Raw genomic sequence first — 24,424 nt, forward strand, 5'->3', positions numbered from 1 at the left:
CACCATCTCAAAAGTGACCGCAAATGCCATTATACAAGTAATGCTAATGGTGAAAAAAAAATTATGATAAAAATGATCTTCCCCAAACTTGAAACACGCTGCACATGTATGTATGCCATGTAGGCTCTACACCAGTTGTAAAGCGGATTAATGTGCTTCATTTTAAGAAGTTATTTGGCCACTTTAGTTGAGATAGAAAACGTCTCAAAACATATGGGCCTATGGCTAGGCTACATCGGGCGTGCAAATACGATTTGAAAAAGGTCGCAAAAAAAGGTATGCGATGTTTCTTGCCTAACGGCACACAAGCTGTGCATCATTCACAAGTGATAATATATCATTCACATGTGATAGGCTAATATGGTCAGCCATCAGAATATTCTTGATTTAATCTTGTCTTTACGTACAGTGCATTCGGAAAGTGTTTCAGACCCCTTGACTTTTTCCCCATTTTGTTACGTTACAGCCTTATTCTAAAATGTATTAAATAATCCCCCCCCCCCTAATCAATCTACACACAATACCCCATAATGACAAATAAAGGTTCACTTTTTTTTTGCAAATTTATAAAAAATAAAAAACATAAAGTCCTTATTTAAAGAAATGTTCAGACCCTTTGCTATGAGACGTGAAATTGAGCTTTCCATTGATCATCCTTGAAATGTTACAGCTTGATTGGAGTCCACCTGTGGTAAATTCAATTGATTGGACATGATTTAGAAAAGCACACACCTGTCTATATAAGGTCCCATAGTGCATGTCAGAGCAAAAACCAAACCATGAGGTCAAAGGAATTGTCCGTAGAGTAGCCAGTCAGAAGCCACTCCTTAGTAAAAGGGACATGACAGCACGCTTGGAGTTTGCCAAAAGGTGCCTAAAAAACTCAGACCATGAGAAATAATATTCTCTGGTCTGATGAAACCAAGATTGAACTACAGGTGTGCCAAGCTTTTACCGTCATACCCAAGAAGACTTGAGGCTGTAATTGCTGCCAAAGGTGCTTCAACAAAGTACTGAGTAAAGAGTCTGAATACCTATGTAAATGTCATATTTCAGTTTTTATTTTTTAATACATTTTCACAAATAAAATTAAAAACATTTTTTTGCTTTGGCATTATGGGGTATTGTGTGTAGATTGAGGAGGGGAAAAAAATATTTACATTTGTTTTGATTTAAAATGGACCATTATCATGCAACTGTCTCCAAACAGGGTTAGGAGAAAATACATGTCATCTATGCACTTAAATAGGGAATGGAGGATGCTTTTCCCGTGGTTCATTTTCATGCCAGCCAGGTAGGCTATACTCCTGTTGTAAAGAGAAGCAATGTGCTTAATATTAGGGAAGTTGAGAAATAAATATTGTAGGCCTAGCCTATAGAAAGTTGATGGGACCCTCCTCTTTTTAATAGAGGCCATCAAAACTCTGTTTTCTCACTCATTGCATAGAAATGTTGTGCAACATGTGCTCATGAGCTCTCATGAAGTGTTTGATTTTCGAATACATTTGCATCGATGCCAGGATGATTAGAGGGACAATAGAGTGCTGAGTACCAGGCAGTTAGCAAGTTTGGTAGGCTACTAATGACTATCAGCAGCATCAGAGCTTGGAGAAGCCTAATTACCGTGACTAAATGGTCTTATTGAATTTGACTGCGAGTCATGACTCGTGACTGCCTGTGTGGCGGTAATATGGTCACCATACCAGCCCTACGTGCAACCCTTGGGGTCCTAAGGACCGAGTTTGGGAAACGCTGGCTAAACTGTTGCAGCAACTCCTTTCTAAGACGCAGTAACGTCTCTCTGTTCATTAGTGAGAGGACCGCCCTGCTTGCCCTCGCCGTTCGCCTCGCCGTGCGTCATCATTAACTATTAATAACATCCTTTCACTAACGCTCTCGCGCCACGACCGCCGCTGCTTGCCGTTATTAATCCGGCAACTGCATCCGACACGACTGCATACCTCTCAGTACCATTATCGCTATTACAGAAGGGGCTGTAGCTGTTAGAGATTATATCGTGGTATACTGTAGCAAATGTCTCGGATGAAACCGTCCTCATTATTGTTTCTTAGCGCGGCGAGATGATAAATGGCACTGGGAATATTACAAATGATTCTGAGGTGAGATAGGGGCATGTACATGTACAATTCAAGGTCAAGTGTGTCGTTGTGCAAAGGGGGAACAACAAAGTTCGGATAGCACTGGATCGTCGGTCTCTCGCTTAGTGTTTGGCCACATTCCATGCTCTTCCACGTTCGGATAATGGGTTCTCATCGTAGCAGTTATTTGTTAAGTTTAAATTCATCGTTTTATGCCTTTACAGAATAATCCTTCCTTTGGAGTCTATACGCTGATTACAAAGCTGCTCTATCTGGAGGATAGTACTTGAAATCCTTCAGAAATAGATTCACACCAAAGACAAAGAGCAGACAGCTTAACTGTTCAATTTCTAGCTTTTTATAAGACAATGCTATTGAGTGGTGTGAGCAAACAGTGACTGAATGATGGAGGTTAAGGCTCACACGAAGGAGGTATAATAAACTGTCTATAAACATTTATACCTCCAGCAATTGGGTGTGATATCGACATGCCCATTCTAATGCGCCGTTAAAAAAATATATACAAGTCAATATATATTTAAAATGTTTCCAAGGCCATTTCAATTTCAAACGTTAGTGTTTTACCTCTGGCTCAAAGATATCATGGATATGACAGAGCATTGAGAGCAACTGAAGATAAAAAACGAAATGTTGCGTCTCCTCATAATTTATGATTTCGTAGTAGTAGGCCTCATCTGAAATAAACCTCCATTTTGTGCCTTTCCCCAACCTCTCTTTTCTCAGGGTCACCGCAGCCTACGTACCTAAATGTCTATGGCCTACCTTAAACTCAGGCTCTGCACCACTCTACCAAACAAACACCCTCCAGTTCGTACCTTCCCCAGCCTCCCCAGCCCCAGTTTCCCTACACCCTATCGGCATCCCCTACCTTAAACTCCAGCTCCATGCCGGTGACGTGCTCGCCCGTCTCCACCTGTGCCAGCTTCTGGATGTAGGAGTACAGGCTTCTGGCTGCCACCTCCGTGTTGCCGCACGCCACCGCCTCCAGCAGTGCATCGTGGATGAAGCTGTACTGGTCCTCCGTCTGCACCATGTAGTTCCGCTGCGAGCGCATGAGCGTCACGTGGCCGTAGATGTCCACCGTCTTCTCGTGCTTGATGCGCTCCAGCATGGCATCGATCACGATGAAGCAGCCCGTCCGCCCAACGCCCGCACTGGGGGAGTAGGGAGTGGGATTGGAAAACGGGGGGAAAAAAACGGGAGAGTGTGGAGAGGGGGAGAGAGAGAACATTAGAGATTATTCTTGAGGAATCACATAAGACGGACAGATAGAATTTCATCACAGATGAGAGATTTGAGCGATCGGAATTTCCCGTCTGTCGTTCGTGGCTTTGACAATGTCTGCTTGACCCGGTCACGCTAATACATCTACATTGCAGCGGTCATCTTGCCGACACCAATAGAGTGGGAGAGAGAGAGTGGGCGGGCCAGGAGAAAGACGCGGGAACAAAGAGAGGAAGAGAAGGGGGCGAAAGAGGACGTGAAGGAGAGACATAGTTGATAAGGAGCGAGTGTCTGTGTGAGTTGTGTGTCTGTGTGTGTGTGTGTGTGTGTGTGTGAGACTCAGAGCCCTGCAGTCTAGTGTTAACACATTAGAGAGCTATGACTTTCACTTTACTCACCACTACTACTGTTATTCCAGCACTGCGTGACTGGATCTACGCACTGAACCGTACAAACACACACACGCACGCACATACACACACACACACACTGATGTGTATCGTGTGTATTGTAAAGTGTATTGCTCACGCTGTTGAACAGTGGTTGTGTCACACCTCCTGTACAGGTTCCCACTGACATGGTAGGTTCCCACCGACAACTCGCTTGGTTGAACCCTTGTTTGTTGCCATGGCAGTAAACTATTTAGTACATTGAATTCAGAGCATACATACTGTGAGTGAGGATATCTTTCCAATAAATATGAATAATATGAATAATATGATCTACTACCATGCTGTGTGAACAAAGATACTGTAAGTATGGATCGAATCCTAACGGTACACTTAAAATCAGTCATCTACGGATGTGAGTGGAAAATGTAGGGTTACGATTTGGCCTCTGTATTCTGAGGAATAAGGAACTGTTTTTCTCAAGTGCTGGGTCCATAGTTCATTGGTGAGGAAACCTTGACACACCTCATTCAACGAATCTAGTTGAATCCTTATGCAGTCTCGTTAACCAAGTTGAATCTCATCCTAGTTTGGTCCAAAAGCTGGATCGAATCTCCGAGCTGACAAGGTAAAAATCTGTCATTCTGCCCCTGAGCAAGGCAGTTAACCCACTGATCCCCAGGCGCCGATGACGTGGATGTTGATTAAGGCAGCCCCCCCTTAAAACTTACTCGTGGGTGAACAGGGAGTACAGGAGAGGGCTCAGAACGCACCCTTTTGAGGCCCCAGTGTTGAGGGTCAGTGGGGTGGAGATGTTACCTACCCTCACCACCTGGGGGCGCCCCGTCAGGAAGTCCAGTACCCAGTTGCACAGGGCGGGGTCGAGACCTAGGGTCTCGAGCTTGATGACGAGTTTGGAGTGTACTATGGTGTTAAATGCTGAGCTGTAGTCGATGAACAGCATTCTCACGTAGGTATTCCTCTTGTCCATATGGGTTAGGTCAGTGTGCAGTGTGGTTGCGATTGCGTCATCTGTGGAACTATTGGGGCGGTAAGCAAATTGGAGTGGGTCTAGGGTGTCAGGTATGGTGGAGGTGATATGGTCCTTGACTTGTCTCTCAAAGCACTTCATGATGACAGAAGTGAGTGCTACGGGGCGGTAGTCGTTTAGCTCAGTTACCTTAGCTTTCTTGGGAACAGGAACAATGGTGGCCCTTTTGAAGCATGTGGGAACAGCAGACTGGGATAATTGATTGAATATGTCCGTAAACACACCAGCCAGCTGGTCTGCGCATGCTCTGAGGACTGTGATTGACTATAGACCCTGCCACATACCTCTTGTGTCTGAGCCGTGGAATTGCGGCTCTACTTTGTCTCTATACTGATGCTTAGCTTGTTTGATTGCCTTGCAGAGGGAATAGCTACACAGTTTGTATTCGGTCATGTTTCCTGTCACCTTGCCCTGGTTAAAAACAGTGGTTCGCGCTTTCAGTTTCACGCGAATGCTGTCATCAATCCACGGTTTCTGGTTTGGGAATGTTTTAATAGTTTCTGTGGGTACGACATCGCTCACCAAATCAGCATATTCGTCAATGTTGATGTTTGACACAATGCGGAACATATCCCAATCCACGTGATCGAAGCAATCTTGAAGCGTGGAATCAGATTGGTCGGACCAGCGTTGAATAGACCTGAGCGCGGGAGCTTCCTGTTTTTGTCTCTGTCTATAGGCAAGGAGCAACAAAATGGAGTCGTGGTCAGCTTTTCCGAAAGGAGGGCGGGGGAGGGCCTTATATGCATCGCGGAAGTTAGAATAACAATGATCCAGGGATTTACCAGCCCTGGTTGCACAATCGATATGCTGATAGAATTTAGGCAGTAGTAGTTGAATGGGGTGAAACAAAAACCTTCACCAAACTGTGTGTGGTCAGTCAGAAGTATTATTTTCATATACTATATACCCTGCTGTGAAACCTGTACACTATCTGTAGCTGTGTAGTGTGTGAGCGTGTGAGTGTATGTGTGTGTGTACCAACCTGCAATGGGCGATGATGGGGCCTGCGTCAGGGGGGTTACAGGTCTTGACTCTGCGTAGGAAAGCCAGGAAGGGGGTGGGGTACTCGGGGACACCGTGGTCAGGCCACGCTGTGAACTGGAACTGACGTACCTCCCGCTTCTCACTGGAACCATTCTGGAGGGGCAGAAGAGAGAGATGCGGGTTAATTCAACATGTGTTTGTTTGTGTGTGTGTGTGTGTGTGTGTGTGTGTGTGTGTGTGTGTTTGTGTGTGGGTAGGATGTGGGGGTAATATAACGTGTGTGTGTGTGGGGGGGGTAATTCAGTTTGTGTGTGTGTGTGTGTGTGTGGAGGGGGGGGGTAATTTAACACGTGTGTGTGTGTGTGTGGGGGGGGTAATTCAGTTTGTGTGTGTGTGTGCGTGTGTGTGTGTGTGCGTGTGTGTGTGTGGAGGGGGGGTAATTTAACACGTGTGTGTGTGTGTGTGTGGGGGGGGGGGGGGGTAATTTAACGTGTGTGTTGAGCGGAGGGTAATTCCACTTGTGGGTGTGTGTTTGTGTGGGGGAGGGGTTAATTTAACATGTGGGTGTGTGTGGGGTTAATTCAACGTGTGTGTGTTTGTGTGGGGTGGGTAATTCAACTTGTGTGTGTGTATGTGTGTGTGTGTGTGGGGGGGGGGGGTGTTATGTCAATGTGTGTGTGTGTGAGTGAAACAGCTCTGATTTCAAGCCCCATGTCTATTTGGCTGTACATTTTTGGCTCGATGCAAACCCATTCAAAGACTGGTTCAACTAGCAACGTGCCTCCTATTCTTATATAGGACCTAGCATGTCACTATCTTAGCTAGTATTCATGTTTCTACCCCAAAATCTGTTCCCCTGTCTGTGGGCCAACCACAATAAACAGAGGACACGCCCGATACATGAAGAGAGCGGTAATAAGGGCGCATTGGAAAGCCGTCTAACGCATTAAAAACATTATCCAGCGCAGAAAAAACAAAAAACTAAATGAGAAAAAACACCTCACATTGCCCTGCCCTCTAGTTTTCCCTTTCCCTTTCTTCCTGGAAGCTCTTTAAAGCTATCGTTTGCATTTCAATGCAGCGTTTTCTGCTATCCTCACAGACTTTTCTGCTGAATAAATGAATAAATAGATGCATTAATTAAAAGCAAACTGACCTAGTTTGAGGGGATTTGTCTATTCTTTATCTATTTATTTCCTGGCCATTCCACTGGTTTTGTGTTTTCTGCTGTGGATGTGCTTCTTTCTTTGCAGGGAGGGATAACTAGCTGTCTGGTGCCCAGATTATTTTAAAGAATTTATCACTCGTCAGGAGGGTTCTGTGTCACTACACATTACGCACACATATGCCTGTGTGTGGAGAGTGTGTGTGTGTGGAGGGTGTGTGTGTGTGTGTTACAGACTCTCTACAAAGCAAATACCGTAACCAGAGTTCAGTTAAATCCAAGAACAGAACAATGAGACACTATACCAGAAATAAGGAGAGTAAGAGAGGGAATGAGGGGAGAGAGAGAGAGACAGAGAGAGAAAGAGAGAGAGAGAGAGAGAGAGAGAGAGAGAGAGAGAGAGAGAGAGAAAGATAGAGAGAGAGAGAGAGAGAGAGGTGGGGGGATAAGAGACAGCTGGGGAAGAAGAGAGAACATGGAGAGATGTGTGAGGGATAGAGGGAGGGTAAGAAGGAGATGGAATAGCAGCGTGTGGAGAAAACAGAGGAAAGAAAAAGGGGGGAGGGTGGAGTATAGAGAGCACAGAGGGATCTAGAGGGACGGGTCGACAAGCTGCCGTAAACCAACAGATGTGTACAACAAGCCTGAAAAATTGTAACCAAAAAAAAAAGCACCAGAAAGCACCAGTGCTACTAGCTAGCCTTAGCTAGCTACTCTACTTAGCTCCAGCATAAAGCAACAGAACGCGTTAGCATAGTGTTAGCCACGTAGCACTGAACCTAACTAGCCCAAAAGCACCTGTGTTACCAGCTAGCTAGTTCCCCTTAGCTCCAGCACATAGCAGTCTGTTAACATAGCATTAGCGTAGGCATCGTGCTCCATTTAACAGAACCAAAACACACTGCCACAGACATCTTAAAGGGCCCACTTATTGCAGTCGTAACTTTTAAAGATACATTTCCTTTTTTAGCTCTACTCTTTTATGTCGGCTTGACCGCCAAGAGTCGCGGAAGGGTGGGATATAAAAAGTCGGCCAATTATGCATGTAGCATTTTTTTCCGCTCACTTAGCTAAGTGCTTCTATTTGGCAGACGGGCATTAAAAGATGATTGGACAGCAAACAAGAGAGGAAGAGGAAAGAGGTCTGGGAAGAAGGAAAGAAAGTAAATAGTTTGGGAGAAGGAAAGAGAGAGAGAGAGAGAGAGAGAATTTCCTTCTCATTTCCATCCTTCACCTATTCCCCGCCATTCTGCTTGTTTATTTGCTTGTTGGATGCAGCAGGGGGATGTTGTGTTGAGTGCCGGCACCAAGAAATACACTGCTGGTGACTTTGACTCGCAAAGCCAATACAATACAAGGAGGCAGACAGACCGGCTCCTGAAGGGCTTGCTCTCCCCAGGGCCCACCACGCAAGGTCCTGCATACAGCAGCATATTACAGCTCATATCACATTCAGGACAATTCTTATTCCTTTCCTCACATTATTTCCACATTGGTTTCTCCTCAGATTGCCTCACAAGACATACAAACAAAGCCTCCGCTGAAACAATAAGACGGAGGGAAGAAACACGGGGAGGGTTCCGCCAAGCCTACGAGAAAGGCAGAGCCATAGTGCTTTGAACTACTACCGTACCTGGTATTTTCAGTTCTATAGGGGACCTGGGGAGTGGTATGGATATAAACCGTCTGGACTGGAGTGGTATAGTGTGCAATGTGGATACGTAGGAGTGGAGTGTAGAATGTAGGAAGTCCGATTTAAAATGTAGGGCCGTTTTAATTGTGTCGTGTGGTGAGGTATGTTTTGCCCGTGTGTACAGTACTCTGCAGTGTGACTCGCAGCACAACATCGTGTGAAATTTGTTTCAGTATGGGTGGAGTAAAGTTGTGTACTCACTCGTACCTTGTGCAGGGAGAAGGTGCGGACGCAGAAGGTGGCCAGCTCTATGGTGTCCAGTAGAGTCACCTGGGTCATCCCATAGGTCTCTGTTCCTCGACTGGGCCAGTACTGGTCACACTTGATCTGAGGAGAGAGGAGACGAGGTGGGTAAGTGCACAGACACTCCCAAACACGCAACAAAGGCAAACTATGGCATTCATTCACAAATATACACTCACACAAAAATGCAAACATGCACGCATACACACCCAAATGCAAAAAACGCACGCTCCACACACAAATCACACAGAATCCTATTACACAGTGAACCCCATTCCTTCACCAGCCGTCCTATAAAGAAAAAGGCTCACAGAACACACCAGGGCCCGTTTTCCCAATAGAACATAAGCTTAGTGTGTTTTAACGATGCATCATTCCTATAACGGCCGAAGAACTCACATGCGCTTCCCAAAACACCACATAGGGAGACATTTCTCAAAGTTCGTAGTCGGAGCTTGTGTCGATACAAATAGGATCGAAAGAAAGGCAGCACTGCTCTCAGATCAGATTTCTCCATTCACATCTTACTTTAACATTCAGATTATTCCACAATGCTGATGACAGATCAGTTCGTAGAGATAGGCTATCACTTATGGTACCATTCAAAAGTTTGGACACACCTACTCATTCAAGGGTTTTTCTTTATTTTTTACTATTTTCTACATTGTGGAATGAAAGGGAAGACGTCAAAACTATGAAATAACACATATATCACACACATCATGTAGTAACCAAAAAAGTGTTAAACAAATCTAAATATATTTTATATTTCAGATTCTTCAAATCAGCCACCCTTTGCCTCGATGACAGCTTTGCACACTCTTGGCATTCTCTCAACCAGCTTCATGAGGTAGTCCACTGGAATGCATTTCAATTAACGGGTGTGCATTGTTAAAAGTACATTTGTGGAATCTCTTTCCTTCTTAACTTCATATGGCTGCAGGGGCAGTGTTGAGTAGCTTGCATGAAAAGGTGCCCATTGTAAACGGCCAGCTCCTCGGTCTCAGTTGCTAATATATGCATATTATTGTTAGTATTGGATAGAAAACACTCTAAAGTTTCCAAACTGTCAGAATATTGTCTATGAGTATAACAGAACTGATATTGCAGGCGAAACCCTGAGGAAAATAAAAACAGGAAGTGGCTTCTATTTTGAAAACTCCATGTTCCATAGCCTCCCGTTGCTCCAGATTCCTTTTCCTATCGCTTCCTCAAGGTGTCAACAGTCTTCAGACATAGTTTCAGGCTTTTATTTTGAAAAGTGAGCCAGAACGATAACATCGCATCAAGTGGTCACATGAGTTTTGCTTGCGCAACAGAATTTGGACAGCCATTGTTTTCCCCTCTCCTACTGTGAAAGACATTTGGGGTTGATATATTATTGATTATATATTTTAAAAACAACCTGAGGATTGATTATAAAAAACGTTTGACATGTTTCTGTGGACATAATGGAAACTATTTGTAATTTTCGTCTGCGTTGTCGTGACCTCTCTTTCCTGTGGATTTCTGAACATAACACGACAAACAAACGGAGGTATTTTGGATATAAAAATCATCTTTATGGAACAAACGGAACATTTGTTGTGTAACTGGGAGTCTCGTGAGTGAAAACATCCGAAGATCATCAAAGGTAAATTATTAATTTGATTGCTTTTCTGATTTTCGTGACCGAGCTACCTGATGCTAAGTGTACTTAATGTTTTATCGTGCGATCGATAAACTTACACAAACGCTTGGATTGCTTTCGCTGTAAAGCATAATTTCAAAATCTGACACGATAGATGGATTAACAAAAGGCTAAGCTGTGTTTTCCTATATTGCACTTGTGAATTCATTTATTTATAGTAATATTTATTGTATGTAGCGCTATGCTATTCAGCGGTTGTTGATGACACTTATCCCGATAGGGGGATTGCAGCCATAACTGGTTAATGCATTTGAGCAAATCAGCTGCGTTGTGACAAGGTAGGGGTGGTATATTGAAGAATCTAAAATAAAAAACTATTTTGATTTCTTTAACAATTTTTTGGTTACTTCATAATTCCATGTGTTATTTCATAGTTTTGATGTCTTCACTATTATTCTACAATGTACAGTCGTGGCCAAAAGTTTTGAGAACGACACAAAAATACATTTTCACAAAGTTTGCTACTTCAGTGGCTTTAGATATTTTTGTCAGATGTTACTATGGAATACTGAAGTATAATTACAAGCATTTCATAAGTGGCAAAGGCTTTATTGACAAATGTTGCAGAATATCAGTCTGCCCCTGATGTTTTTCCTGGAGAGAAGTGGCTTCTTTGCTGCCCTTCTTGACACCAGGCCATTCTCCAAAAGTCTTCACCTCACTGTGCGTGCAGATGCACTCACACCTGCCTGCTGCCATTCCTGAGAAAGCTCTGTACTGGTGGTGCCCCAATCCCGCAACTGAATCAACTTTAGGAGATGGTCCTGGCGCTTGCTGGACTTTCTTGGGTGCCCTGAAGCCTTCTTCACAACAATTGAACCGCTCTCCTTAAAGTTCTTGATGATCCGATAAATGGTTGATTTAGGTGCAATCTTACTGGCAGCAATATCCTTGCTTGTGAAGCCCTTTTTGTGAAAAGCAATGACGACGGCAAGTGTTTCCTTGCAGGTAGCAACCTTGCATGGTTGACAGAGGAAAAACAATGATTCCAAGCACCACCATCCTTTTGAAGCTTCCAGTCTGTTATTCGAACTCAATCAGCATGACAGAGTGATCTCCAGCCTTGTCCTCGTCAACACTCACACCTGTGTTAACGAGAGAATCACTGACATGATGTCAGCTGGTCCTTTTGTGGCAGGGCTGAAATGCAGTGGAAATGTTTTTTGGGGGGATTCAGTTCATTTGCATGGCAAAGAGGGACTTTGCAATTAATTGCAATTCATCTTATCACTCTTCATAACATTCTGGAGTATATGCACATAGCCATCATACAAACTGAGGCAGCAGACTTTGTGAAAATGTATATTTGTGTCATTCTCAAAACTTTTGGCCATGACTGTAGAACATTTTTAAAATAAAGAAAAACCCTGGAATGAGTAGATGTGTCCAGACTTTTGGCTGGTACTGCATTTGGCTGTGAATATTAAGGTGGCTTATTCTAATGCTTACCCTATAATAATAGACTCATCTTATATTTGGTACATTATTGCTCACATGTTGTTACACTCCATGAAATACACTGAGTATACCAAACATTAGGAACACCTTCGGGCCCTGGGATGCCTTTACATTTTCTACACTCCAGGACAATAAACAGAGAGAACAGGGGGAATGAAAGGAAAAAAGAAGTGTCAAATCAACTCATTCCCTGTAGGCTTCACCTACAATCATCAAACCCCTCCCCATCCCTTCATCTTCCCATCCCCCTGCCTCCCCCTAGCAACAACCACCAATCAATCAAGGGTGGGTATGTATCCCTTTCAGCAGAGCTACACGCAGTGTGTCCAAGACAGCTCCCCCACCACTCCCCCTCCTCCATCCCAACACTCAGTCACCCTATCCTTCCTTTTCATCCTAACCTAATGAAGATTCATTCAATACGCCCCCCCCCCCTCCCCCCCAGGCCCTGATGCGATGTGACAGCTAGTCCAGGAAACGCATCGTTCTAACACTCTCATTGAGTTCACAGTCAACGCTTGCCGCCTGCTAACCCTGATGGTGTCTGACAGGGGTGGAACACACACGACGGAGGGATAGGTAAATGGATAAAAGGGGCAGAGATGGAGGAGGATAACAGAGAACGAGGTAAGATACCTGAGGTAAAGAAACTTGGCATTCTTCGTATTGTTGGAAGACGATTCACAATTCCTAGGCTGATTATGGCTTGCTTATAGACAACAACATTGCACCAACCACAAAGGATTATCTGTTCCTGTTTTTCTGTAAAGTCTGTTTTGGTCAGAAAACAAGCCTAACACTGATCCAGGGGGAACACCAGATTCAATTCTGTAGTTATTTACCCGTGATTTTTCTTCCAGTCTGGTCATCATGACCACAGTGGCTGCCCTCTGTTCCCACACCATCCTCCAGAAATCTCCGAACGTCTCGGGCAAAGGACCCTGCGTTGCGATGTAGGCATTCTGCTTCCTGTAACCGTCTATGTAGTTGGCGTTAATATAGTCGCTGCCTATGATACCTGGAAATTGAGAGAAGAGCGTAATAGAGTTGAAGAAGGTACAATTTCTAGAATGGTTGGTTGTTAATAAGCCAAGTGGCCAACTTTAACGGCAAAGGCAATTTTCCGACCTCGCTGTGCTCTTATTGCTCTTATTGCTGTGTTCTTAGGTCACTGTGTCCTCTCTCTTTCCACCTTTCTGCCTCTCAATTTCTTTCTTTCACTTTCATCTTCTCACTCTCTCTCTCTCTCTCTAAGTTTTATTTATGTATTTCTCTGGCCTGGTGTTGTGGTTGTGATTTAGTGTTGATGCTGGAGTGTGCAGTAAGGAGCGCGGGCCTGGGGAGTAAATCAGTGCTCAGAGCGGTCCTCTCTCCTCCATCGCTCTACAGCCGTCACCACGGCCTGTCACACACACAGGCCCCACTAAATCTCAGCTAAAATAGCCCTCCTGCAAGCAGGCTGGGTGAGTGTTTGTGTCAGAATAAGCCCTGCAGTGTGTCTAATTGTGTGTCGCTGACATATGTATGAGATCGAGCACACAGCCATGCGATCTCCATAGTCAAACATTGGCTGTAGCATGGCCTGACTGACTGTTAACGTGGCACCGCCATAGGATGCCACCTTTCCAACAAGTCAGCTCATAACATTTCTACGCTGCTAGAGATGCCCCGGTCAACTGTAAGTGCTGTTGTTGCGAAGTGGAAATTTCTAGGAGCAACAACGGCTCAACTGCGAAGTGGTAGGCCATACAAACTCACAGAATGGAACCACCGAGTGCAGAAGCGCGTAGCGTCTAAAAATCGTCTATCCTCGGTTGCAACACTCACTACCGAGTTCCAAACTGCCACTGGAAGCAAAGTCAGCACAATAACTGTTCGTCAGGAGCTTCATGAAATGGGTTTCCATGGCCGACAAGCCGCACACAAGCCTAAGATCACCATGTGCAATGCCAAGCATCGGCAGGAGTGGTGTAAAGCTCGGTGCCATTGGACTCTGGAGCAGTGGAAATGCGTTCTCTGGAGTGATGAATCACGCTTCACCATCTAGCAGCCCGATGGACGAATCTGGGTTTGGCGGATGCCAGGAGAACGCTACCTGCCGGAATGCAGTGCCAACTATAATGTTTGGTGGTGGAGGAATAATGGTCTGGAGCTGTTTTTAATGGTTCGGGCTAGGCCCATTAGTTCCAATGAAGGGAAATCTTAACGCTACAGCATACAATTATATTTTAGACAATTCTGTGCTTCCAACTTTGTGGCGACAGTTTGGGGAAGGCCCTTTCCTGTTTCAGCATGACAATGCCCCCATACACAAAGCAAGCGCCATAGAGAAATGGTTTGTCAAGATCGGTCTGGAAGAATTGACCTCAACCCCATCGAACACCTTTAGGATGAATTGGAATGCCGAATGCGAGCCAGGTCTAATCACCCAATATCATTGCCCAACCTCACTAATGCTCTTGTGGTTGAATGGAAGCAAGTCCCCGCAGCAATGTTCCAACATCTAGTGGAAAGCCTTCCCAGAAGAGTAGAGGCTGTTATAGCAGCAAAGGGGGGAACAACTCCATATTAATGATTTTGGAATGTTTGACAAGCAGACTTCCACATACTTTTGGTCATGTAGTGTAGGTCTATCTTTGTGTGTGTGTGTGAAATAGTCAAATGTAGCTCATCGTTCCTCTCTGCCAAAAATAGCCATAGTCTATGTGTATATGCTCTTGAGACCCTGTCAGCTTAATATGTCCCAATGTCCAAAGCCTTTGACGCCATACACATGCCACCCACCACAATACATTCTTTAGGCAAATGCATATATAATATATGGGAGCTCTGAGAATACAATTCGTTTAGTCTCCAATGTATCCTCCGACCATTGTATCTATCTTTAACCAGGCAATCTGTAACCTCAATGACCCTACTAATTGTATTTACAGTTATCTAGACTAGAATCTACTCTTCTATCAACTAATAAAATATGGTTGAATGTCACACGCCTTCCTTTATAACATACTAGTTATAACTCTTAAACTCAAGCGACAAACAATGAAACACTCGACTGGGCTAATTTAAGAGTAGGGAGATGCGACAAAGAGCGCGGCGACAACCGTGGGGTGGGGGAGAGAAAGAGAGAGAAAAGGCAAACATCATTAAAAAGGATTCCACGTCGCACAATGCGATTGTGGCGCATTGGCGTTAGTCATAGCTAAGTGAACAGCAAATGGCTGCATACATGAATTGTTCTACTGCTGTGACTAATGGCAAAATCACTGCACTGTAAAATGGAAATTTCAGACTTGATTAATTTATGTATTTATGGACGCTTTGCCAGGGATGATTTTGTCATGTGTGCTGTCGCACTCTTAAATTGGGCTTATTGCGAACTGTCAAAATCAAGTCTAAATGGATAAGTCGCAGAAAAAGGTGGAGAGAGGTTGAGAGCTCGGCAGGGTTGAAGGGTGACGAGTTCACCTGGCTATGACGAACGCTAGGAGACTTTCACTGTTGAAGGGTGAGCTCCTCTGGCAATGTTCTCAACTATGCACCAATGGTCATTTCATAAGATCAAATAAGATAAGACCAAAGAGTATTGGGCAGTCAGTCTACCTCAAACCTTGGACTGCAAGACATAATAGACCAACACAGAGTATTGAAGTTGCAATTGGTGGAGTAAAAAGTTAATAAAAGTGTCTAGTCTTACCTTCGATGGGTGCAAGGATGACGCGGGAGTGGTCGTAGGCGATGACATTGGCATAGCGGTTTTTGGGCTTGTTCACCTCCAGGTTGGAGTGTTCCCATGTAAATTGCTGGCCCGGATCGATGGACTGTGGGACAGGATAGAACACACACACACACACACACACACACACACACACACACAGACACACACACACACACACACAATATGACACCCTCCGAAAGGAGACGAAGGAAAGATACAGAGAGGGAAGGCACAGAAAGGAACACAACAACAGAGAGAGAGAGAGAGAGAGAGAGAGAGAGAGAGAGAGAGAGAGAAAGCAAGAAAAAAATGAAAAAAATAAACAAGGGAACAACAGCCTCATTAGCAGTTGCTCGTGCCCACTTCAAACATAAACGTCTGTGCAGGTGGCTTCGTCATCTCTTTAATGTAGACAGTGCATAATGGCAATGGAAATATTGATCAAGGTGGCAGCTCTTCTCTTAGGGAGAAAAAGAGAGAGGGGGAATAAACCAGGTTCCTGGGCCCGACACTGCTGGCAAGACAAATGCTGCCCGCGCTTGGAATACGAGATTTCCGGATAAATATTCTATTCCCTTGTCAGGGTAATTTAGTATTCCATTATGATTCGGCGCTCGCTCGCGGGCCCTGGCGCTAGCTTGAAGGATGTTTTCGGTTTGGGCCTGGCGCAGGGAACAGAGATTGAGGCTAAATAAAGTCCAAATAGGAGCCTGATGTAACAGTTTACCCGCAATCATCACAGTGAAATAACAGACAGCCAGCTCGGCACAAGGAGAACCTGCTCTGCATTGTCCCCATCTCTGTCTCTCTCTCTCATCCCATCCTTCTCCTTCTCTTTTTCTCTTGTCTGGTCTCCCCTGAGGCTGACTAGGATTATGTTGTGCGTAGTAGTGCTCTCTTGAAGGCGTGAGTGTGTGTGTGTTTGTATAATAGGGCGAGTGTGGTTTTGACTTTAACAGTCCTCTCCCTCCTCCACTTCCCCTATAATGACAAAAAGGTGTAGGCAAGGGGATGAGTATGAGTGACAGCTCCCATAAAAAGGGGGTGGGCCTTTCTTGAATGGGGCATGTTGTTGCTGACACCTGATGGATTAGTTACTCCACCTCCTCAGTACATTCCATAGCTTTAGACGATGATGGACCCTTCGAAAAAATCTCCTCCCTGTCCCTGTTTCCGGAACCTCCACCAGCCACGCCTGCTCTGTACATTCTCTGAAGATATGCCGCGCCTCTCCATCCAGCTCCTGTACTGCCTTCCTGATCATTAACCGAGCTCCCCTTCCTTACCCCTCTCCTATCTACGCTTTCTTCCCTCCTTCCTCCTCTCCTCCCACCTCCATCCCGCCACACTAGAAAAACCAATCACTCAGAGCCCCAAAGAGTCCGGGCTTGGCAAGCCAAGACGCCCAGATGAGCAGCCATTCATCAAGAAAATAACAAAATGAAAATTACACTTCTCCATTTAATTTGGTCATTTATTTTTCTGGGGGAGCGAGATGGCGAGGGGAGAGGGGGAGCGAGATGGAGAGGGGAGAGGGGGAGCGAGATGGGGAGAGAGAGAGAGCGAGAGAGAGAGAGAGAGAGAGAGAGAGAGAAGTGCACTGCAAGTAGCATTCCTTTTAGAGCCAAGTAATTAAGAACTTTGCGTTGTACCAAAGTGTTTCCGAAGTGGCAACAAGTCACTCTTTTCCAAACCCTCGCCGATGACTCGATACCCTCCTCCTTCTCTGCCTCGCCCGTGTGAAGGGAAGTCGATTTGGTACACGGTCCAACCCAGATGTATAAATAATAGATAAGAAGAAGATGTACTGTATGGCTGCAAGCAGTCATTATCCCAACAGCCACCAACATCCACCGCCAGCTTAACTGTGGTTCTACTGTTGGCTTCCAGTACTACAGTACCCACAACTCTCCCTGGTGCAGCTCTGATGCTCTGAGGGAGGATATTGCTGTATGCAAACGAGGGCTGATTCAGCGATCCTGATTTCTAATCAGCGGTGGGGTTCATTTATAACCTCCCTGGCTGCACTCGGGGCTTCGACAGCTCGGCTTCATGCTCGCCCGATGCCAGTGTATGTGTGTGTGTGTGTGTGTGTGAGTGTGTATGTGTGTGTGTGTAGATCCACCATGCTACAGCTTAGAATCTTAAGGGTGGTTGACAGGCCATCCGTTGACTGGTGTGGGACTAGATGCATTATGACGGAATAAGTGCTCAGTTATTTTTGGTAGGATTATGAAATTGCATTGGGGGAAGGGTTGTCTGGAAACCCAACATTTAAGTATAGAATGTAATTTGTGTTGATTCATTATTTTGCGCCCAATTGAAGAGGATGTGGTGGAGCTTTGATTATACTGTATATTACAACGCCAACTGATTAGATAACATGCCACTACAATGTTAATTGATACAGTTAGTTCACTAAAACCTTGGAATCCCAGTAATCTCATTCTACCCTGGTCAGGGGTGAAGTTTCTCCTAGGAACAGATCAAGGATTAGCTTCCTCTCCCCAAAACTGACCCAAGATCAGCATCTAGACGCAACTTCCACCTACACCATCCTACCTCACCAGAGACCCAACTTTAACCCTTAACCCCTGATCCCAGCCCACTCACCTCATACTCCTGGGAGAGCTTCAGGTTGTCGTTGGCTTTGAGAAGCTCTGTGTGTTCAGCCAGCTCTGCGATAGGGATGGGTGGATGATTCATCATACCTGTTCACCACACAGATGACGAGAGAGAGAACCGAGGGAGGGGGGAAGGAGGGATAGAAATAAAATGCATCAGTACAGCTGCCATGGCATTTGAAGTGAGAGGCTAAAACCCTCAAAAAGTTAAGAGAATGACAGGACAAGGGTTTGGGGGGAATGGGGGTTGTGGATAATGCGGTTCTGCTAGCTGCAGAGGAGACGGGGGGGGGGGGGGGGGGGGGTGAGTGACAAAGCCTTAAGTGACAAGGGAGGGAGGGAATACTAGGGAACATTCTGGAATTCAAACACACAGTCCGTATGGAGTTGATGGGTGATGTTAGGGAATACAGTTGAGACCAGGCCGGAGCTCAAATTTTTATTCTGCACACTCACTACTATTCCCCTTCGTAATGGCGCACAAGTTATAGGGCCGCAAATGAAGGACAACCAATGGGTGATTGCTATGGTGAGAAAGAACCCCCCGACCAATTACCGCTCAAGTCTACAGAGAGACGCGGCTTTTAATAGCTTGGCAACAGAGACAAGGCAACAAACCTCGGTTTTTGATGGGGGAAATAATAAAGGAGAAATAACACCCCTTGAGTTTAGCCTTTGGAGCCAATATGATGCAATGTTGACATAAATTGTTCATCACTCCTCAGTGCACAAAAACAAAAGGAATTATAGTTTCTATGCTAGGGTAAGAGGGAAAAAAACTAGAGCTTTCTCTTAACCGAGTCACTGTGACAAGGAAGAGCTATTAACAATAGCATGAAAGCTGCCCGTGAAAATCTTTTTCACATTCAGAGGCACAAATATTTAATATGGGAATTAACTCAAATCGTAAATAACGTCACCTCATTGTAGAGTGGCATTTCACACAAAATAACAACACTCATTTCCCATCAGCCAGGAAAACTAAGGCCTCAGTTTTTTGTTTTCTGAAAAATATATTTAGATTAATAAAACAAGCAGTCAAAATGTTGCCACAATGAAGTACCTCTACATCACTGCATCTGTAAACTAATCTGGCTTCTGTCTACCTAGTTCAGGGGTTAGGGGTTAGGGGACAGTTGACGAGCCCTGGCCTGGCGTTTCGGTTGGATGAGATGGACGAGGGGGAGGGGGTCAAGAGGGGAAGGTTATAGTGACAGTGGTGAGTGACGCGATGACGCAGCGAGCTGCTCCACTCCAGTCAGCCAAGGCCAAGCAAGCATGACGCTAGGATCAGTCACAGACACCCTTTTATGGCTTTCAGCCGGGCCATCCAAAAAAGCATCCAAAACCCTGGGCCCTTAAGATGGACGCCTCTCCACAGTATCCACACCACCCAAAATGTTAGAACCTGCGTAGTCGGTTAAAGACAATTTTTGCATGGTCTCTGTAGCACTCGTTCACCACTACCGCCTTCCCAGCAGCCCTAGAAATATAGTAATATTCAAACCAGCCGAGTCAGTACTGGGGATATTTTAGCGACTTTTTCTCTATAGCTCTCCAAGTGCACCAGGCAATGTGCTGTAACGTTATTGGCGGGGCTGTGTGTGTACACTGGAGCTAATCCATTTAGGAGCATAATGCTGGGCATGTAATGGAATACGGTGGAGTCATATATTGTTGGCCTGTCCCTGGACATATCCCCGGCACGGAACTTAACGCTAGTCATATTTTTAAAAGGAGCTTAAGCCCACTTTGTTGCTTTCTGCAAATGGAGGTCAAAAGTTGTCTAAATCTTGATGACGTCCTTGGGCGTGCAAAATCGGCGTAATCAGATTAAGCATCCTAAATTTATCCCATTTGCGTGGCGCTTAGCGTCCTCCCGAATGTCGACGGGATCACAAATGTTTTGTTTTGTCGGGGAGGGGACACTCGACCCTCCCTGGCGTCACTCCCAATTAGTGATGGTATTTTTTTTAAATGAAGGGAACAATGTTATGCCGACAATTACATGGGGATTAGCAAAGATTATAGGGATATAACAGGGATATAGGAGACACAGGGACTAATGGAGGTTGAGGCACTGAACACCACAGTTCTAGTTGATGACTGGACATGCTGTGTTGTATTAGAGGACTGGTTCAAAGGTGGATCACACTAGATCGTCTAAAGACCCACTGATTGAATAAGGCCCACTGATTGAATAAGGCCCACTGATTGAAGTTATTATTGTATTATTATGCTCAATTTAATTTTAACGGTGCTGGTGTTCATATTTTAGAGCATAAGAGATGTAGTTAAAACTTCACGGTCCCAGCACTGGCCAAATTCAAACACTGACTTTTACACAGTTCAATAGCATGTCTTCATTTTGTCAATAAGTGAACCAATCTGACGATCCTTTGTGTGAGGCCAAATAAAATTACCTTCTTAATAGTCCTTTAAGAATGGTTCTGTTCATTGATTTATTATCTTAAGTTGAATTAATAGACAAAACCTTGCATGGGAAGAGCAGTATTAGCAAGCCACCCCCCCGATGTATTAGGACACGTTCCTAAATTTGTTTGCTCACACATCAGTTTCTGACTGAGCTAACATTGCATTCTACTTTCCTATGGCCCCGGCTGGAAACTTGTTGTTATTAATCATTGCCGGATGGTGCATTTATTAACAACGAATGCGGGTTAGAAAACGGAAGAATTCGACTTGGGCTGTCAATTTGTTATCCCATAAACTCAACGGGAAAAGGTTTCAGGAGCTATAAGGCGAAAAGAACGGACGCAAACGAGGACGCCGCCTACCCTTATTTTCTCCTTTGGGGGAAAAAAAAGAGAGCGGTTTGTTAGCGGCAAGATCAAAAGCAGAGTGCGCTTAGTGTTTCAGTGGCAGACAGCGTTGTACTCAAACACTTAGTACCTCAGTGCCTATCTACAGCCAATCGTACTGCCTCAGATGTACTGTATATGCAGGACAGTTGCTACAGCCTGCGGAGGCTACGGTTTAAGTGTTTGGTTTGGAAAAAAGGAACTGTAACCTGGGATTTACAAAAGAACGTAAGCCCACTGGCATATGTGAAACTAGTATTAACTGTGTTTATTTAAACTTAGAGGAAATGTATATGAATTGGAATGACGTTTGCTTCATTAATTTAACAAAAGCACGGACGAGTAAATAATAGCTGTCTAGTATAATTTTACTGGCATTCATTTGGGCTCTCAATCTGTTTAAAACAAGCAATACATCTAAACTGTTTTTTTTATTTTTATGAATACAACCCACAATGCATTGCAGAGGAGCAGACTGGACCGCGCTCCGAGTTGGTGCTTATGGAGACAGTCCATTTTCATCTCGAATCCTGCCTAACTCAACAAAATATTATCTGTATCAACACAGACAGTGGGACTGCATCTGAAATGGCACCTATTGGTACCCTGTTCATTATTGTACAATGTTTAACCAGGGCTCAGAGAAAAAAGGTGAAATAGTACAAATTTAAGCACCCCCCCAAATCATTATTATTATTATTGGGCCAGCCAAAGACAAACGAGTCGATCACATGTAAAGTCTTTCAAGGACAAGTTATTGTCCACCCCCCACCCCCTACCCCCCACCTCCTCCTCCTCCTCTATCCCACCCCCCTCTTCTCCCACAGTCTTTCCTTCCAATATCGAAGTAGTCCCTCCGTTTGTTTCTCAGCAATTAACAGCAGCGATCAATGGGCACGGAGAAACACAACTAGCGTCTGATTAAACATTTCCAATCTCCGATCTGCAGTCGATATGCCTGGGGAAAAAAATATTCCTTTTGATAGCCCCAGCCACTGGCCTGTTTATATATGTTTATTTACATATAAAAGAGAAGATACTCTCAGCGTGCCTCGGCGTTGAAGGGAAAAAAAAAGATGTTCCTTTTTTTCCCCCCTGCGAGAGGGAGACGATCAAATGTCGAACCATCGTTTGCCAGGGTCTTTAATTAATTCCGCTCGTTATCTCGTAGACTGCAGAAAGACCCAGTCAGTTTAGATTGGAATTGAAGCAGTGGTGGGGGTGGAGGGATGGGAGCAAGGGGAGTGAGAGAGAGAAGACAGAACTCCTGCAAAAACCCAGTCTTTACATCAGCAGAAGTGATCGCAGAGGTTACGTATAGTGGATTAATGTGCAGCCAAACAGCTTTCAGTGAATAACGCAACTGAAAATCCAACCAAAGTCAAAAACAGCTGGGTTACGAAAGAAAGAAAAAAAAAGAAAATGGAGTGCTGAAATTGCAACGTGTGGGAAATAAACGTTGTAAATGGGGGCAATGCTAGAAAATCAAAAATAATGCGAGAGGACAAAACACAGGAGCTAAATGCGTAGGGACTAACTTTCATAGTCAAAATCGGCATCACTTAGAGGACTGCTCAGACCAGAATCTGTGAAGAATAGCAAACATAAAAAAGAAAGAAAAACTTGTTAAAAAAAATGCTGAAATGCAAAGGCAACTTAAAAATCCTAAAAATTGACACAATTATAAAAGGCGAAGAAACACACATACAGAGATGCAAATGATCTCAATCCTTCACTTATTCACAAATGTTTAACTATGTTATTAATCACTATTCTTTGGGTTATTTTTGTACAGATCCTCCCCTGTCCCAGAATTATTGAGCTCCTTCACAGGGAGTGTTGGATTTGAAGCCAGCCTGTCAGACAGGCAGGGGGAAAGTAGGCCACACATTCAGCAGCATACCTTGACCCTCCTCCCACCCACTGGCAAAATCAGTGCCGCGGTGGCAGCGCAAGCTGTTTGTTTGGCACAGGCGTCAATCACTCCTGCCCAATTGAAACTCCTCTATCAAGCTGTCTGGCCATAGTGTGGGTCAGAAATTGATTTTGTTTCTCGTACATAAACAGAGGTAAGAAAATTGCCATCATAAAAGAGAGCGAGAGAAAGAAATAAAGGAAGGAAGAAAGAAAGAAAGAAAGGGAAACGGCTTATATACAGTGCCTTGCGAAAGTATTCGGCCCCCTTGAACTTTGCGAACTTTTGCCACATTTCAGGCTTCAAACATAAAGATATAAAACTGTATTTTTTTGTGAAGAATCAACAACAAGTGGGACACAATCATGAAGTGGAACGACATTTATTGGATATTTCAAACTTTTTTAACAAATAAAAAACTGAAAAATTGGGCGTGCAAAATTATTCAGCCCCTTTACTTTCAGTGCAGCAAACTCTCTCCAGAAGTTCAGTGAGGATCTCTGAATGATCCAATGTTGACCTAAATGACTAATGATGATAAATACAATCCACCTGTGTGTAATCAAGTCTCCGTATAAATGCACCTGCACTGTGATAGTCTCAGAGGTCCGTTAAAAGCGCAGAGAGCATCATGAAGAACAAGGAACACACCAGGCAGGTCCGAGATACTGTTGTGAAGAAGTTTAAAGCCGGATTTGGATACAAAAAGATTTCCCAAGCTTTAAACATCCCAAGGAGCACTGTGCAAGCGATAATATTGAAATGGAAGGAGTATCAGACCACTGCAAATCTACCAAGAACTGGCCGTCCCTCTAAACGTTCAGCTCATACAAGGAGAAGACTGATCAGAGATGCAGCCAAGAGGCCCATGATCACTCTGGATGAACTGCAGAGATCTACAGCTGAGGTGGGAGACTCTGTCCATAGGACAACAATCAGTCGTATATTGCACAAATCTGGCCTTTATGGAAGAGTGGCAAGAAGAAAGCCATTTCTTAAAGAGATCCATACAAAGTGTCGTTTAAAGTTTGCCACAAGCCACCTGGGAGACACACCAAACATGTGGAAGAAGGTGCTCTGGTCAGATGAAACCAAAATTGAACTTTTTGGCGTAAAAGCAACACAGCTCATCACCCTGAACACATCATCCCCACTGTCAAACATGGTGGTGGCAGCATCATGGTTTGGGCCTGCTTTTCTTCAGCAGGGACAGGGAAGATGGTTAAAATTGATGGAGCCAAATACAGGACCATTCTGGAAGAAAATCTGATGGAGTCTGCAAAAGACCTGAGACTGGGACTGAGATTTGTCTTCCAACAAGACAA

At 44.5% G+C, this 24,424-nt stretch overlaps 1 protein-coding gene across 17 annotated transcripts in view; it reads right to left on the reverse strand.

Annotated features, from left to right (window-relative positions):
• The window catches only part of ptprsa (protein tyrosine phosphatase receptor type Sa), a 282,965-nt gene that overhangs the window by 25,138 nt on the left and 233,403 nt on the right, over positions 1-24,424 (reverse strand). For 7 of the 17 annotated variants that reach the window (XM_090235172.1, XM_090235161.1, XM_090235157.1 and 4 more), the window contains 7 exons: positions 22,723-22,770; positions 18,352-18,449; positions 15,718-15,841; positions 12,863-13,038; positions 8,831-8,956; positions 5,770-5,924; positions 2,989-3,274 (listed from right to left, as the gene is read on the reverse strand). In XM_090235172.1, the coding sequence (XP_090091298.1) occupies positions 2,989-3,274; positions 5,770-5,924; positions 8,831-8,956; positions 12,863-13,038; positions 15,718-15,841; positions 18,352-18,449; positions 22,723-22,770 (1,013 nt within the window). The remainder of the gene's footprint in view (positions 1-2,988; positions 3,275-5,769; positions 5,925-8,830; positions 8,957-12,862; positions 13,039-15,717; positions 15,842-18,351; positions 18,450-22,722; positions 22,771-24,424) is intronic. The other 10 variants (XM_090235173.1, XM_090235167.1, XM_090235166.1 and 7 more) reach the window with 3 other exon arrangements.

This window comes from Oncorhynchus mykiss, chromosome 5 (genome assembly GCF_057628025.1).
Source record: "Oncorhynchus mykiss isolate SJ-2025 chromosome 5, ASM5762802v1, whole genome shotgun sequence".
Classification (NCBI taxonomy): Eukaryota; Metazoa; Chordata; class Actinopteri; order Salmoniformes; family Salmonidae; genus Oncorhynchus; species Oncorhynchus mykiss.